This window comes from Hemibagrus wyckioides, linkage group LG07 (assembly GCF_019097595.1).
Source record: "Hemibagrus wyckioides isolate EC202008001 linkage group LG07, SWU_Hwy_1.0, whole genome shotgun sequence".
Taxonomy (NCBI): domain Eukaryota; kingdom Metazoa; phylum Chordata; class Actinopteri; order Siluriformes; family Bagridae; genus Hemibagrus; species Hemibagrus wyckioides.
This window is the reverse complement of record NC_080716.1, coordinates 16,479,474-16,493,623: the sequence shown is the minus strand read 5'-3', so window position 1 is coordinate 16,493,623 and position 14,150 is coordinate 16,479,474. Positions and strand designations below refer to the sequence as shown.

At 38.4% G+C, this 14,150-nt stretch overlaps 1 protein-coding gene across 1 annotated transcript; it reads right to left on the bottom strand.

Annotated features, from left to right (window-relative positions):
- Positions 1-1,083: 1,083 nt before the first annotated feature.
- On the bottom strand, positions 1,084-8,965 carry LOC131355997 (thialysine N-epsilon-acetyltransferase-like). The gene is made up of 6 exons (XM_058394700.1): positions 8,737-8,965; positions 2,983-3,034; positions 2,787-2,870; positions 2,122-2,220; positions 1,697-1,737; positions 1,084-1,545 (listed from the first exon to the last, which is right to left on the bottom strand). Exons 1-6 carry the CDS (start codon positions 8,797-8,799, stop codon positions 1,369-1,371), a joined length of 516 nt encoding a protein of 171 aa, XP_058250683.1. The 5' UTR covers positions 8,800-8,965; the 3' UTR covers positions 1,084-1,368.
- Positions 8,966-14,150: the final 5,185 nt, after the last annotated feature.

Genomic DNA, 14,150 nt, shown 5'->3' with positions numbered 1-14,150 from the left:
TCAGGAATGAGTCAAATGTGTAGGGCTAGTGACAGGTGGGGAAGTGATCTGCTTTACTTTATCAACACTATATAGGAAATGAAGCTCTGATCTCATGTGTTGTGGAGTAACTTATATCCTGTGTATTCTATTATAGCTTACTTTATTACAGCTTCTTGTCTATTTCACATTTATGTATATCTGGCTAATGTTAAATAACAAATTATATGGCTTAATCCTTATAAAAACACCCCACAATGTAATTATGGTCATAATAACACTGTTGCTATACTATTATGTATCTTTTCTAAAGACTTTTTCTTTTTTTCTGTTAGTAAATGTGAATGTGTTCTGCATAAATTGAATTTTGTCTGCTGTATATCAAACATTCTATTTGACCGCAGTTATTATTATTATTACTAGTAGTAGCTTTCCAAGAATATTTTTCTATCAACCACAAGGTGGCAGCACTTCACCTCTTCATGTCTCCTATAAATTGATCCACATCCAGTATGCTGAGCAGCTTTGACAGTATGGAAATGCAGCTCTCAGTTCAGTGAGTAGGTAAAGAAACCTCAAACAAATGTCTGCCTTGGAACACTTTCAAAATCCTTGCTCTGAGATATGCCCCACACAATGAATATACAACTGGGGCAGTTGTATTTTGGTCTTCTGAAAAGGTTCATTTGTTCATTCGGACATCAACTCAACCTCTCACTGAACCTCCTCTAAATCTCTCAAGCACCTCCAGGCTCTTTTCCCAGCTGTACTGTTTGGCAGGCACCATAAAATACAACAGAGCTATCTTGCATAACAGTCTTTACAATCAGAGAAACATCTGAGAGGAAAGAATAAACAGTGCACTAGGGCAAAGTGCAATCCTGGTCCCATTTACATACACTGATCTAAATAGACTTGAAAGCAGGTTATTAATAGTGCCTTTTACTAACATGGCATTATTTTAATTTGACATTTCTCACCTATGGTACTACTTTGCATTATGGTTTTATATGCTGATTGACAACAAAGCTGTATGACAGTGTTAAATGTTTTCTTTTATTTCTGTAATTTTTCAGGTAAATACCCTATTGCAAGATTGTTCCTGATTGTATTTTTATTTTTTGCATTTTCTGGTTTTGTAAACATTTTAATATACAGTTGAATCAGTTAACAGACAACCCAATGCTTTTTGAAAGCTTTAATATTTTGTATGTTTTCCAGAATTTAGTCATAGCAACATCTGGGTTTTCCCAGGGTACCACACATATGACCTTGGCTATGAATTTAGATTTTTTCTCATGTGATTATCTCCTTTTAAATAGAAACGACTTTTGTACAGGATCAGTACCTTCTGGATTTTAGTTAGGGATGAAAGGAATGAATCTGCAATTAAGCTGAACTTTTGTCAGCCATCATTTGAAAGGCATCCCCATGACAGCACATGTAATGATAACCCAGGTCAGAGGTCAGGTCTGTGGAATCCTGGTTCAGGTAGAAGTCCAGTGCTTTCTTGTCCCAGTTCAACACAGTAAACTTGAGCTGAGTGCAGCCAGCATCCCGTCCCAGCTGTTATAGTCATGACCCAAAATCAACATTAACACAAACTTTACATGACACGTTATTATACACATTGCTTTTAAATATTAATGTGATTTTTTACGTATTGCATAAACATTTAAATATCTATTAAACAGACATTTAAAAAAACATCCCTCACCTGTGCAACTTTGCTGATCAATGCTTTGCCAATGCCCTTTCCTGGGTGAAATGCAATCAATAGCATTAAAATAGTAGGATTTACAGCTAGTTCAGTTGTTATTTCAGATAAAAGTCTGCAAAAAAAACCCTTTCTGTTCTTTTCTCAGTAGAAATGTGTCAGAATTATCAGAATTTCTAAAAAAAAAAAAAAAAAAAAAAAAAAAAGTTCTACTTTCTGAAAGATAAATCTCTAGCTGTGGGGCCTTACAAAATACCAGTCAAAGTTTTTTTTTTTTTTCCAGAGGTGAAGTACCTTTTAACGTGTTAGAAGGATCCTTTTTACTAAGAGTGCAGACATCAGGTTGAAAAAATTCTTGACTGCTGTTTTAAGATGGTGTGAAATATTTTATTAATTCAAAGTAGCAACAAAGGCACTACAATTACCTCTAAACTCTGGCATCACATACAAGTCCTCCATGAATACAGTTTGGCCTTTCCAGCTATAAATGTAGAAATACATGGAAAAACCTATTTTTGTATGACCTGAAACAGACATACACAATTTTCAGATACTGGAATGTCTTTGTCATAAACGAAAACCAAAAATAATAGTTAGAAAAACAATTATGTAGACTTGCACAGTTCCATTCTTACAAAAAATGTTTAGTCTACTTTTACAGCTAAAGGGCTCTGTGGGGTGCCTTTCTAAGTGGCTCCAAACAGTGTAAACTAAAACTATTTTAGAAAACTATAACATCAAACAATAAACAAACAATAAACATCTAAAGAACCCTTGAATTAGCAAACACCCAGAATGTAAAGCTAGAACCCTTATTTACATTATATTGTATAATTTGCTTTGCATATAGTGGTTTACCAGTATAATCTGTATTTCCCCTATTGGTTTACCTGTATATCTTTATCACCGTCAATTAAGTATATAAATGAAGAAAGAAAGAAAGAAAGAAAGAAAGAAAGAAAGAAAGAAAGAAAGAAAGAAAGAAAGAAAGAAAGAAAGAAATCAAAGCAATGAAGTGAATTGAAGATGCATACTATGTACTATGTCTTTACTAGCACTTTTAGGACAGCACTTTTGAACACATTCTCACCATCTTTGGTCTTGTGCTGTTCTGGAACCTCAGCGATTATCGCATGGAATAATGGGTTTTTAGAGAACCCATCCTGCTTGAGGTCTACAGTGAGGAATAAAGAGAATTTTATTAATGACATGCATAACACAAACATATTACCAGTATCACCTTTAAATATATCTACTGTTTATTTGTACTATTTCATGTAATATACCTTTTTGTGTAATTGTAATCTGATCTGTAATGTTCAAATACTCTGCCAGCTCCTGTATAACACACACACAAACCCAGGAAGAAACAAATAAATAAAAGAATCAATATTACATAGCAAACAAGCAAATATTACTTGGTTTCTTCTTCACTCCAGTTCTGGTGAACATACACACACACATAATATATATATATATATATATATATATATATTAGGGCTGTCAATCGATTAAAATATTTAATCGCGATTAATCGCATGATTGTCATGCATTAACTCGCGATTAATCCCAACTTAATCACACATTTTTATCCATTCTAAATGTACCTTAAATTAATACTTTTTTAGTTTTTAATACTCTAATCAACATGGGCATGGACAAATATTGAAATGTATGTTGTTTATTATTAGTGAAACCATATTCAACATAGAACATGAAGACTAGACATGTTTCAAAGGTCATAGATATTTTTCTTGTTCATGTCTAATAAACATATGAAAAAAGGAACATAGAAAACAATGACTTCTTTCTTTGCACTGAGCGATTTACTTACACAAGCATTTAACATGTTCAGATCACTTCTTCCAAACATGCAAAGTGTACATTTATTACTGAAACCACCTTAAATATAAAGCATAAAGAACATAGACATGTTTTTCAAATAACTTGTTCATGACTATTAAACACATGAAGAAAAGAACATAACACAGGTTCACATCACATCTCCGCTGCTCTAGTGTTGTCTGCGTTTGGCGAGGGGCAGGAGAGGGTCAGGAGAGCTCTCTGTTTCAGCTGTATGCTTCACTATCAAGTGATATTTTAAACTCGACGTGATGACTTAATTCACATCCACAATAAATGCAGACTTTGTCTTGTCGACAGAACCATCAGACATCGTTTAATATATAAAGAAGACATTTTTATTCCTCAATTTCGGCTTGCTGCTGCATCTCCCATTTCCCAAACTACGGGCAAGGCCGAGGGTCAAACAGAAAATGCGCGATGCGTTAATCGTGCGTTAATAAAATTAGTGCCGTTAAAATGAATTTAACGCATGCGTTAACGCATTAATAACGCGTTAATTTTGACAGCCCTAACATATATATATATATATATATATATATATATATAACTTTGTCCTCAAAGTTGATGTGTTAGAAGCAGGAAAAATGGGCAAGTGTAAGAGTTTGAACGAGGGCCAGATTGTGATGGCTAGACGACTGGATCAGAGCATCTCCAAAACTGCAGCTCTTGTGGGGTGTTCCCGGTCTGCAGTGGTCAGTATCTATCAAAAGTGGACAAAGAAGGAACTGTGGTGAACCGGCTACAGGGTCATGGGTGACCAAGTCTCAATGATGTACGTGGGGAGTGAAGGCTGACCCGTGTGATCTGATCCAACAGAAGAGCTACTGTTGCTCAAATTGAAGAAGTTAATGCTGGTTCCGATAGAAAGGTGTCAGAATACACAGTGCATCACAGTTTGTTGCGTATGGGGCTACATAGCCGTAGACCAGTGAGGGCCCATGACCCCTGTGCACCACAGAAAGCGCCTACAAGCATCTGTGGGATGTGTTGAACAAACAAGTCCGATCCATGAAGACCCCAGCTGGCAACTTACAGGACTTAGAGGATCTGCTGCTTGAAAAAATTAAACGATCACTCATGGATCAATATCCCAGGAGTTGATGCTATACTCTGATAAAAAGTGTTATTTCTTATATATATATATATATATATATATATATATATATATATATATATATATATATATATATATATATATATATATATATATATATATATATATATATATATATATATATATATATATATATATATAATCTGTTTGGCAGGCACCATAAAATACAACAGAGCTATCTTGCATAACAGTCTTTACAATCAGAGAAACATCTGAGAGGAAAGAATAAACAGTGCACTAGGGCAAAGTGCAATCCTGGTCCCATTTACACACACTGATCTAAATAGACTTGAAAGCAGGTTATTAAGAGTGCCTTTTACTAACGTGGCATTATTTTAATTTGACATTTCTCACCTATGGTACTACTTTGCATTATGGTTTTATATGCTGATTGACAACAAAGCTGTATGACAGTGTTAAATGTTGTACATATATTTTTCTTTTATTTCTATAATTTTTCAGGTAAATACCCTATTGCAAGATTTTAATATACAGTTGAATCAGTTAACCAACAACCCGATGCTTTTTGAAAGATTTGTTTATTTTTAAATTACATTTATTTTTATTTAATATTTTGTATGTTTTCCAGAATTTTGTAATAGCAACATCTGGGTTTTCCCAGGGTACCACACATATGACCTTGGCTATGAATTTAGATTTTTTTTCATGTGATGATCTCCTTTTAAAAACAAATTTTGTGCAGGATCAGTACCTTCTGGATGTTCGTCCATGAAAGGAATGAATCTGCAATTAACTTGAACTTTTGTCAGCCATCTTTTGAAAGGCATCCCCATGACAGCACATGTAATGATAACCCAGGTCAGAGGTCAGGTCTGTGGAATCCTGGTTCAGGTAGAAGTCCAGTGCTTTCTTGTCCCAGTTTAACACAGTAAACTTGAGCTAAGTGCAGCCAGCATATATGTGTATATATATATGTATATATATATATATATATATATATATATATATATATATATATATATATATATATATATATATATATATATATATATATATATATATATATATATACATATATATATATATATATATATATATATATGCACAACTGTAGACTTGATGGATAATTTGAAAAGTATGCTATTTCACTGTATGCTATTTCACTGTCATTGTTTTATTTTTGTATTTCTATCAGAAAATAAAACAATTCTGCAATAATTTTGTAGTTTTGGTGGTTTGCACTAGGCATTGAAAAATGTGTATTTGGCCCACACATTAGTTATTCCAATGTTATGGCACCACCTAGCTGTGAACATCTGTTTCTTACTATTGAACACGTGTACCAAAACCATATACTGAGTCATTTGGCATGAAATTACAAAAATCAGTTGCCAATCAGTCACAGTCCAGGTCCCAAGCCTGGATAAATAGAGGAGGTTGCGTCAGGAAGGGTATGCGACGTAAAACATTGCCAAATTTAATCATGCGAATCGTCAGTTGTGATAGAAAAATATCAGCGAGAATCAAGGGGAAGGTGTACAAGACAGTGGTGAGACCGGCCATGCTGTATGGTTTAGAAACAGTGTCAGTGAGGAAGAGACAGGAGTCAGAGCTGGAGGTAGCAGAGCTGAAGATGTTGAGGTTCTCTTTGGGAGTGACACGGTTGGACAGGATTATACGAACGAGTACATCAGAGGGACAGCTCATGTTGGACGTTTGGGGGACAAAGTTAGGGAGGCCAGGTTAAGATGGTTTGGACATGTTCAGAGGAGGGAGAGTGAGTATATTGGTAGGAGAATGTTGGACATGGACCTGCCAGGCAGGAGGAAAAGAGGAAGGCCAAAGAAGAGGTATATGGATGTAATAAATGAGGATATGAAGCTAGTGGGTGCAAGTGTTGAGGATGCAGAAGATAGGGATAGGTGGAGAGGGATGATTCGCTGTGGCGACCCCTGAAGGGAAAAGCTGAAAGAAGAAGAAGAAGAAGAAGAAGAAGAAGAAGAAGTGGCCACTCAAACAGTTTGGTCTGTGAGCTCTCCTTGAAAAACATGTATTTGTTGGCTGAGACTGAACATTCTACACATTTTTTGGAAAAGTTTGATAATAATAATAATAATAATAATAATAATAATAATAATAAAAAATAATGCTTCACATCCCATATGTCTAGGTCCATAAGTTTTGGTGTCAATATGTCAAAGCTTTACTGATGTACAGTGCTGCTTGAAAGTTTGTGAACTCCTTGAGCAGTTCAGAGTTTTCTGTTGTTTTACCATGATTTTTGGATTTTATTATAACAAGTTTTTTATATATTAAATGTCAGATGTATGTTTATCAATTGCATTTGTTTATTTAGAGGGAATTGTGTAAGTAGCCAAAAAACTACATGAAAGTTGGAAATAGTGTATTGTATGTGCAAAATTAAGTGAACCCCCAGCTGCATTGGTAAATTCAAGTGGGTAACAGATTCAGGTGAAACACATTTGAGTGCTTAATTAATCAGTTAAGCAGACCAATCAAATTAGACATCATTTGGAAAGGGGTTGGGCAACAATGATAAAACGAGAGAGGAAACCATCCAAACAACTGTAGTGCCAAGGTGAACCCACAAAGACCAACAATGCCAAGAGGAAAGGAGCTGGTGACAGCCCATTAGTCTGGGGAAGGCTATAAGACCATTTCCAAGAGATTCCAACTAAATCCATCCAATGTAAGACAAATCATCTACAAATGAAGGGCATTCAACATGACCACAACTCTGCCTTGAAGTGGATGCCCATCAAAACTATAGTCAAGAAGCACCAGAAAATTAATACATGAGGTAAAGGCCAACCCACACATCACCTCTATAGAGTTGCAGACCTCACTGGCAGCATTTGGGGTAAATGTACATACATCTGCAATCAGAGGAAAATTGAACAGATATGATATTTATGGGAGGATTGCTAGAAGGAAGCCTCTGCTCTCAAAAAAGAACAAAGCTACCCATTTCAACTTTGCCAGAGAGCATTTGGACAAACCAGAGGCCTTTTGGAAGTATAAATTCTCTTGATAGAGGAGTCCAAAATAGATTTATTTGGTCATAATTAAAACTTCTGTGTTTGGAAAAAATCCAACACTGAATTCCAGGAAAGAACCTACTCCCAACAATGAAGCATGGTGGTGGAAATGTGAAAGTCTAGGGCTGATTTTCTGCCTCCAGGCCAGGGCGACTCCATATTATTCAGGGACACTTGAATTCTCAGACCTATCAACAAATTCTTGATGAGAATCTCTTGCTATCAGTAAGGGAGGTAAAGCTGGGCCAATGGGTGATGCAACAAGACAATGACCCAAAGCATTTAAACAGAATCACCAAGGAATGGTTTAATAATAAGAAGATTTGTACTCTGGTTTGACCTAGTCAAATTCCAGTCAAAATGTTGTGGCTATGCATGTCAGATGTTCCTCCAATCTCTCTCAGCTGGCTGAGTTCTGCAAGGAGGAGTGGGCAAAAATCCCCAATGGCAGATGTGAGAGACTGGTCAGTGTTTACAGAAGACGTTTGGTTGAAGTAATTGCTGTAAAAGGAGGTGCCACAAGCTACTAAATAAAAGCGTTCACATACTTCAAATTTTCCGCTTTTGTGAGATAAACCACTTTTGCTAAATACTGACACTATAACTTTTTTTGTTTGTTTGTGTATCATTTGGAAAGTCTAATTACAAATTAGGGTTTGGATGTACATTTGATAAGGTTATTTATATTTTTTTACACAAAAACAATGAAAATGTCTGGAGGGTTCACAAACTTTCAAGCAGCGGTACACCATTAATTCAAGTTAGATGACTTTGTGAACAATATTTTTAATGTTCTCATTAAAGTTCTGTAGCTCATTTGCTTTTGATCTTATTTTAGCAGATGCACAGTGAAAGAGCATATATAAATGAAACAGTCCTTTATCAAAGGAAAAGAAGTGACCAGTGAAATGACCAAACTAATATACTAATATAATAGTATAACTAATATAAATCAATATAAATAATAATATAACTAATATAAATCAAATGTTTAATTTTAGCATAAAACGATTTAGAAAAAGTTTCAACTGCTCACTTACTGACATCATGCGCCTGATGTCTTTACAGTCCTCAACGGTGGCGGTGCGGATCGTGAAGTTCATTTCAGTCCACTTTATAATAACAACACACAGATCTGTACCTTATAACGTGTTTACACATAGACAGTCAAGTTTCTCCCAGGAATTCCAGGGTGTGTGTGTGTGTGTGTTACTATATGTAAGTGTTACGGCCCAAGGTTGTGCTGGTGTTCTTTTCTCTTTCTATCTCTTCCTGCTCTCACCGCCTCTTAGGTTCCCCACCCCCTTGGAATCCCAGTCGTCAGCGGAGACATCTATCATCATTAACCTGTGTGACGTCACCGCGTTCGCTGCCAATCCCTGAGATCTGCGTCAGTTTAAAAGAGACGCCTGTGTGGACGCTCACTCTCTCTCCTCTCTCTTGTTTTTCCTTGCTCTCTCCCTTGCCTACCTCACTTCACTTCACTCTGATCTACCGCCGGGAAAAGAGGATAGAAAGTTACTGGTAACTGATTGTGCTACACGTAGGAAAGTGATTTTGTATAGAGACACTATAATAGGAGCAAGCGCCACTCCCTGTATGTTTTGTTTTGGGTTAGTTAGAGTAGTTTAGATAGGGCGTGGAAATGCCGAAGACCTTTTCTTCTCCCTTTTATTTTCCTAGATAGGTTAGAGTATTGTGGCGAGTTAGTTTTGTTTTGTTATATTTCTTTCTTTCATTTGGCGCCGCTGTGGATCCTCTCATTTCCCTTCCGGTTGGTGGATAAATTATTGTAGACCTATCTATTCATGTTTTTTGTTCTGATACTGCCGTAAACAATAAAAAAAACTCTTATTATCCTTGCAATACGGTGGTTCGGCTGTCAATTGCTACCAACCTCACTTAAATGTGTCACCACTTAAATGTTACTCCTGGTACCCTTAGACCTACCATCTTGAGGTCGTAACATTTAATGGGGGCTCGTCCGGGATAATCAATTTCGTGACACCTGGAATGGTGATCATTTTGTGTATGTTGGTGGCAATTGACGTTGGTGCGTAAAGTGCGCGTGTACGCGGTAGGGATCTTGTGCCTAGTTAACTCTTCTTTGTGATGGAGGCTTTCAGTTTGCAGGACTTTGTTCTAAACCCGACACTAGAACAACTGAGTATTTGTAGGAAGCAGGATTTATAAGTTGCAAGGCAGAAATAAAGGACAGAATATTGTTGCGTTTGCATGAGAAGAATATTCTTCCTTCGTCAAGTGCTGGGGATGAGAATGCTGAAAATGTTGGCCCTGAGGACGGTGCTATAGCGAATCCCAGTCACGGGACTGAGGAGGATTTGTTGAGTGGTCAGGCTAGTGCTGACGCGGAGGCGAAGGCTGGCTTGCCCCTCTTTGATCCGCTCTCTCCGATTTCCTCTAGTTCTAGAGGGGACGCGCGACTGAAAGTCCACTTAGCCCGTTTGCAATTTGAGGCACAGGAGAAAGCGCAAGCACATCAGACTGAATTAAATATGAGGTTGGAGATACGTAAACTCGAGATTGAGGCCGAAAAGGAGGTCAAACTGCGACAACTAGATCTGGAGGCATTGAGGGTTACTTCCAGTTCAGCCGCGCAGCCGAGCCCAGCTCTTGCCTCTGATGTTTCTCCGCCCATTGATCCATCCCAGAGCACGTTTGACATTAGTAAGCACATTGCCTTAGTACCTCAATTCAGAGAATCTGAAGTAGACTCCTACTTTTGTGCATTTGAACGAATAGCCACTTCCCTCCGTTGGCCCAAGGAAGTTTGGTCGTTACTTTTACAATGCAAGTTATTTGGTAAGGCTCAGGAAGTTTGTTCCACTTTGTCGGTAGAGGACAGCTTGAATTATGAGAGTGTCAAGTCTGCCATTCTCCTATCTTATGAGCTTGTTCCGGAAGCTTATAGGCAGCGATTCAGAGGACATAAGAAAAATTCTACCCAGACGTTTGTTGAATTTGCGAGGGAGAAAGGAATTTTATTCGATAAGTGGTGTGCAGCTAGTAAGATGACTGACTTTAACTCGCTACGGGAGCTGATGTTACTGGAGGACTTTAAAAGTTGCTTGCCAGAGCGAGTTGTTGTTTACCTTAACGAACAGAAGGTATCCTCATTGTCGCACGCAGCTGTTCTAGCGGACGAATTTGTGTTAACACACAAGAACGTCTTTACACCTACACGCTTAGAGAAAACCCAATCTGCACCTTATGCACAAGCAAATCGTTCCAAATCAACACCAGCTCGAGAGGAACGCGAGTTCTTTTACTGTCACAGAAAGGGTCATGTCATTGCTGATTGTTCAGTTTTAAAAAGAAAACAACACCCACAAGCAAAAAGCGTAGGTTTTTTTAGAAACTCAAACTACTGTTAACACAGCTGATAAAAGAATCGATGACAGCTATCGACCTTTTATTCTGGAAGGGCTAATTTCCTTATCTGGAAGTCCCGAGGATCAGATAAAGGTAAAGATGCTTCGAGACACTGGTGCTATGCAGTCCTTTATTGTTGCAGATAAATTGCAGTTGTCGGATGACACTTTCTGCGGTTCTAGTGTAATTGTACAAGGCATTGAGATGAGTTGCATCAAGGCGCCGTTACATTGCATACATCTCCAGAGTGATCTGTGTACAGGATTTGTGAGAGTGGCTGTGCGTCCGACACTTCCTGTGAAGGGCGTTGACTTCATCCTTGGAAATGACCTGGCAGGAGGAAAGGTAATGCCTGTGTTAGAGGTTGTTGATAAACCAAATTTATACTGTCATTCGGAATTGTCTGACACTCACACTAATGTTTTCCCCGCGTGCACAGTTACTCGCGCTCAGGCGCGCAAGTTTGGTGATGCAGTTGAGTTGTCTAATTCATTCTTCTCTCCGCTCCTTGCTGGTGAGAAACCTGTTAGTAATGAGATGTCTTTAGAAAAGCAAGTAGTTACAGAGAGCCCTGTTAATGTGGCTGAGAGCGACATGTTACAGTTACCTGTGTCGTGAGAGAAACTTATTATTGCGCAGAAAGGGGACGAATCTCTTATTCGCGCTTTCATTTCTGCTGTTTCGTCTGATGAGTTGAAAGACATGAAATGTACGTTTTTCGTTGACAATGATTTATTGATGAGGAAATGGTGTGTGAATGCTGATAAGGATTTTTGAGTGGAATGTTGTCTATCAAATTGTTGTTCCGTCTCCTAATCATGTCTTATGTCTTGCGCATGTCTTATGTCTTGCGCATGATCATCAGTTCGCTGGTCACCTAGGAGTTACAAAAACGTACAACAGAATTTTGAAACATTTCTTTTGGCCAGGATTAAAGAGGGATGTAGCTAGATATTGTCGCGCATGTCACACTTGTCAGTTGGTTGGGAAGCCGAACCAAGTGATTCCACCTGCGCCCTTGACTCCCATACCAGTAATTGGAGAGCCATTTGAACACATAATTGTGGATTGTGTTGGCCCTTTGCCAAAAACGAAATCGGGAAACCAATTCCTATTAACCATCATGTGTGTGTCGCCACTAGATTTCCTGAAGCGATTCCCTTGAGGAAAATCACAGCACCCGTTATCATTAAAGCACTGAAATTCTTCTCTACTTTCGGTCTTCCTAAAATCATTCAAAGTGATCAAGGGACAAATTTTTTGTCTAAGCTTTTCAAGCAGGTATTACACTCACTCGCCATTACTCATCGCGTTTCAAGCGCATATCATCCTGAAAGTCAGGGTGCGCTTGAACGTTTTCACCAAACGTTCAAGTCCATGCTTCGTAAGTACTGCTTGGATACAGCTAAGGATTGGGATGAGGGAGTCCCTTTGTTATTATTTGCTGCGAGAGAAACCATACAAGAATCTATTGGGTTCAGCCCAGCCGAACTTGTATTCGGACATCAAGTAAGGGGTCCGTTGAAAGTTTTAAAAGAGAGAATGCTGGCTGTTGAATCAAGTCCGAAAATGAATATATTAGATTATGTTAGCAAATTTCGTGATCGCTTACACTCTGCGTGTATTCTAGCTAAAAACTCTCTGGCCGGTGTACAGAAAGATATGAAGCAAAAATACGACCAGAAGGCTGTTGCACGCTCATTTTCTCCCGGTGATGAAGTGCTCGTACTTTTACCGGTATCCGGCTCGTCTCTCTCTGCTCGTTTCTGTGGTCCCTATGTAATAAAAAAGAAAATGAGTGAGACCGATTACTTGATTTACACACCTGACAGAAAACGCCAAACTCGAGTATGTCACATTAATATGTTAAAAGTGTACCATTCTGGAAAGAAAGTGAAACGCGCATTCGTGCCAACTTCAGAACCTGCTGTTTCAGTTGCAGTCGCGGAGTTGCCCTCGATCGAGACCCCAGAGGCTGATGAGGATGAGATAGTCCTTCGTAATACTCCTCAGCAGTGCGTGAGGTTAGCCAATTCAGAGATCTTAAAAGATTTAAGCTCTTACCTCAAGCATTTGCCTGCCAACCAACGGACGGATATTGCTAAATTAATATATGAATTTGAGTGTCTATTTAGCGATGTTCCTAAACAAACAAATGTGTTAAAACATGATATTAATGTGGATGGCGCTCGGCCCATAAAACAACATGCTTACCGTCTAAATGTGGTTAAAAGATCTATTATGCGTGAGGAAGTAAACTATTTGTTAGAAAATGATTTAGCCAAGCCTAGTTCTAGTCCCTGGAGTTCCCCATGCCTGCTAGTGCCAAAACCGGACGGAACGTACAGGTTTTGTACTGATTACCGTAAAGTGAACGCAGTCACTGTTCCAGACAGTTATCCGTTACCACGCATGGAGGATTGTGTTGATAACGTTGGTTCTGCATGTTTTGTAACAAAATTAGATATGCTTATAGGTTATTGGCAAGTCCCGCTTACTTCAAGAGCTTCTGAAATTTCCGCATTCGTAACTCCAGATTCTTTTCTTCAGTATACTGCCATGGCTTTCGGTCTCCGAAATGCACCTGCAACGTTTCAACGTCTAGTGAATATAGTATTAACAGACATACCAAATTGAAGTGCGTATCTTGATGATCTGGTGGTTTATTCTATGACCTGGGGTGATCATGTCGCTTCGTTAAAGTGTGTGTTTCAGCGACTTTCTTTTGCATCACTCACACTGAACTTAGCAAAATGTGAGTTTGGCCAAGCGACTGTCACATACCTCGGTAAGGAGGTTGGACAGGGCCAAGTCCGCCCGGTCCAGGGCGAAAGTGACTATTTTGCAGTTTCCAGTTCCTACTACCCGCCGAGAACTACGGAGGTTCTTGGGGATGGCCGGTTACTACCGCAGTTTTTGTAAAAATTTCTCTAACATGGTTAACCCGTTAACAACATTGCTTAGCCCGTCTATGCCGTATGTGTGGTCTGATGCATGTCAGAGTGCTTTTGATAGTGTGAAAACACTTTTATGTAACACCCCTGTTCTTGCGGCCCCTGAT

What these genes read in the sequence shown, in the direction of transcription:
- LOC131355997 (XM_058394700.1), bottom strand. Translation starts at nt 8,799, where the DNA reads ATGAACTTCACGATCCGCACCGCCACCGTTGAGGACTGTAAAGACATC. An exon ending in ACAGCACAAGACCAAAGATG is followed by an intron (nt 2,221 to 2,786) that starts GTGAGAATGTGT and finishes TGTCTGTTTCAG; the next exon opens with GTCATACAAAAATAGGTTTT. An exon ending in TGTGATGCCAGAGTTTAGAG is followed by an intron (nt 1,738 to 2,121) that starts GTAATTGTAGTG and finishes CATTTCACCCAG; the next exon opens with GAAAGGGCATTGGCAAAGCA.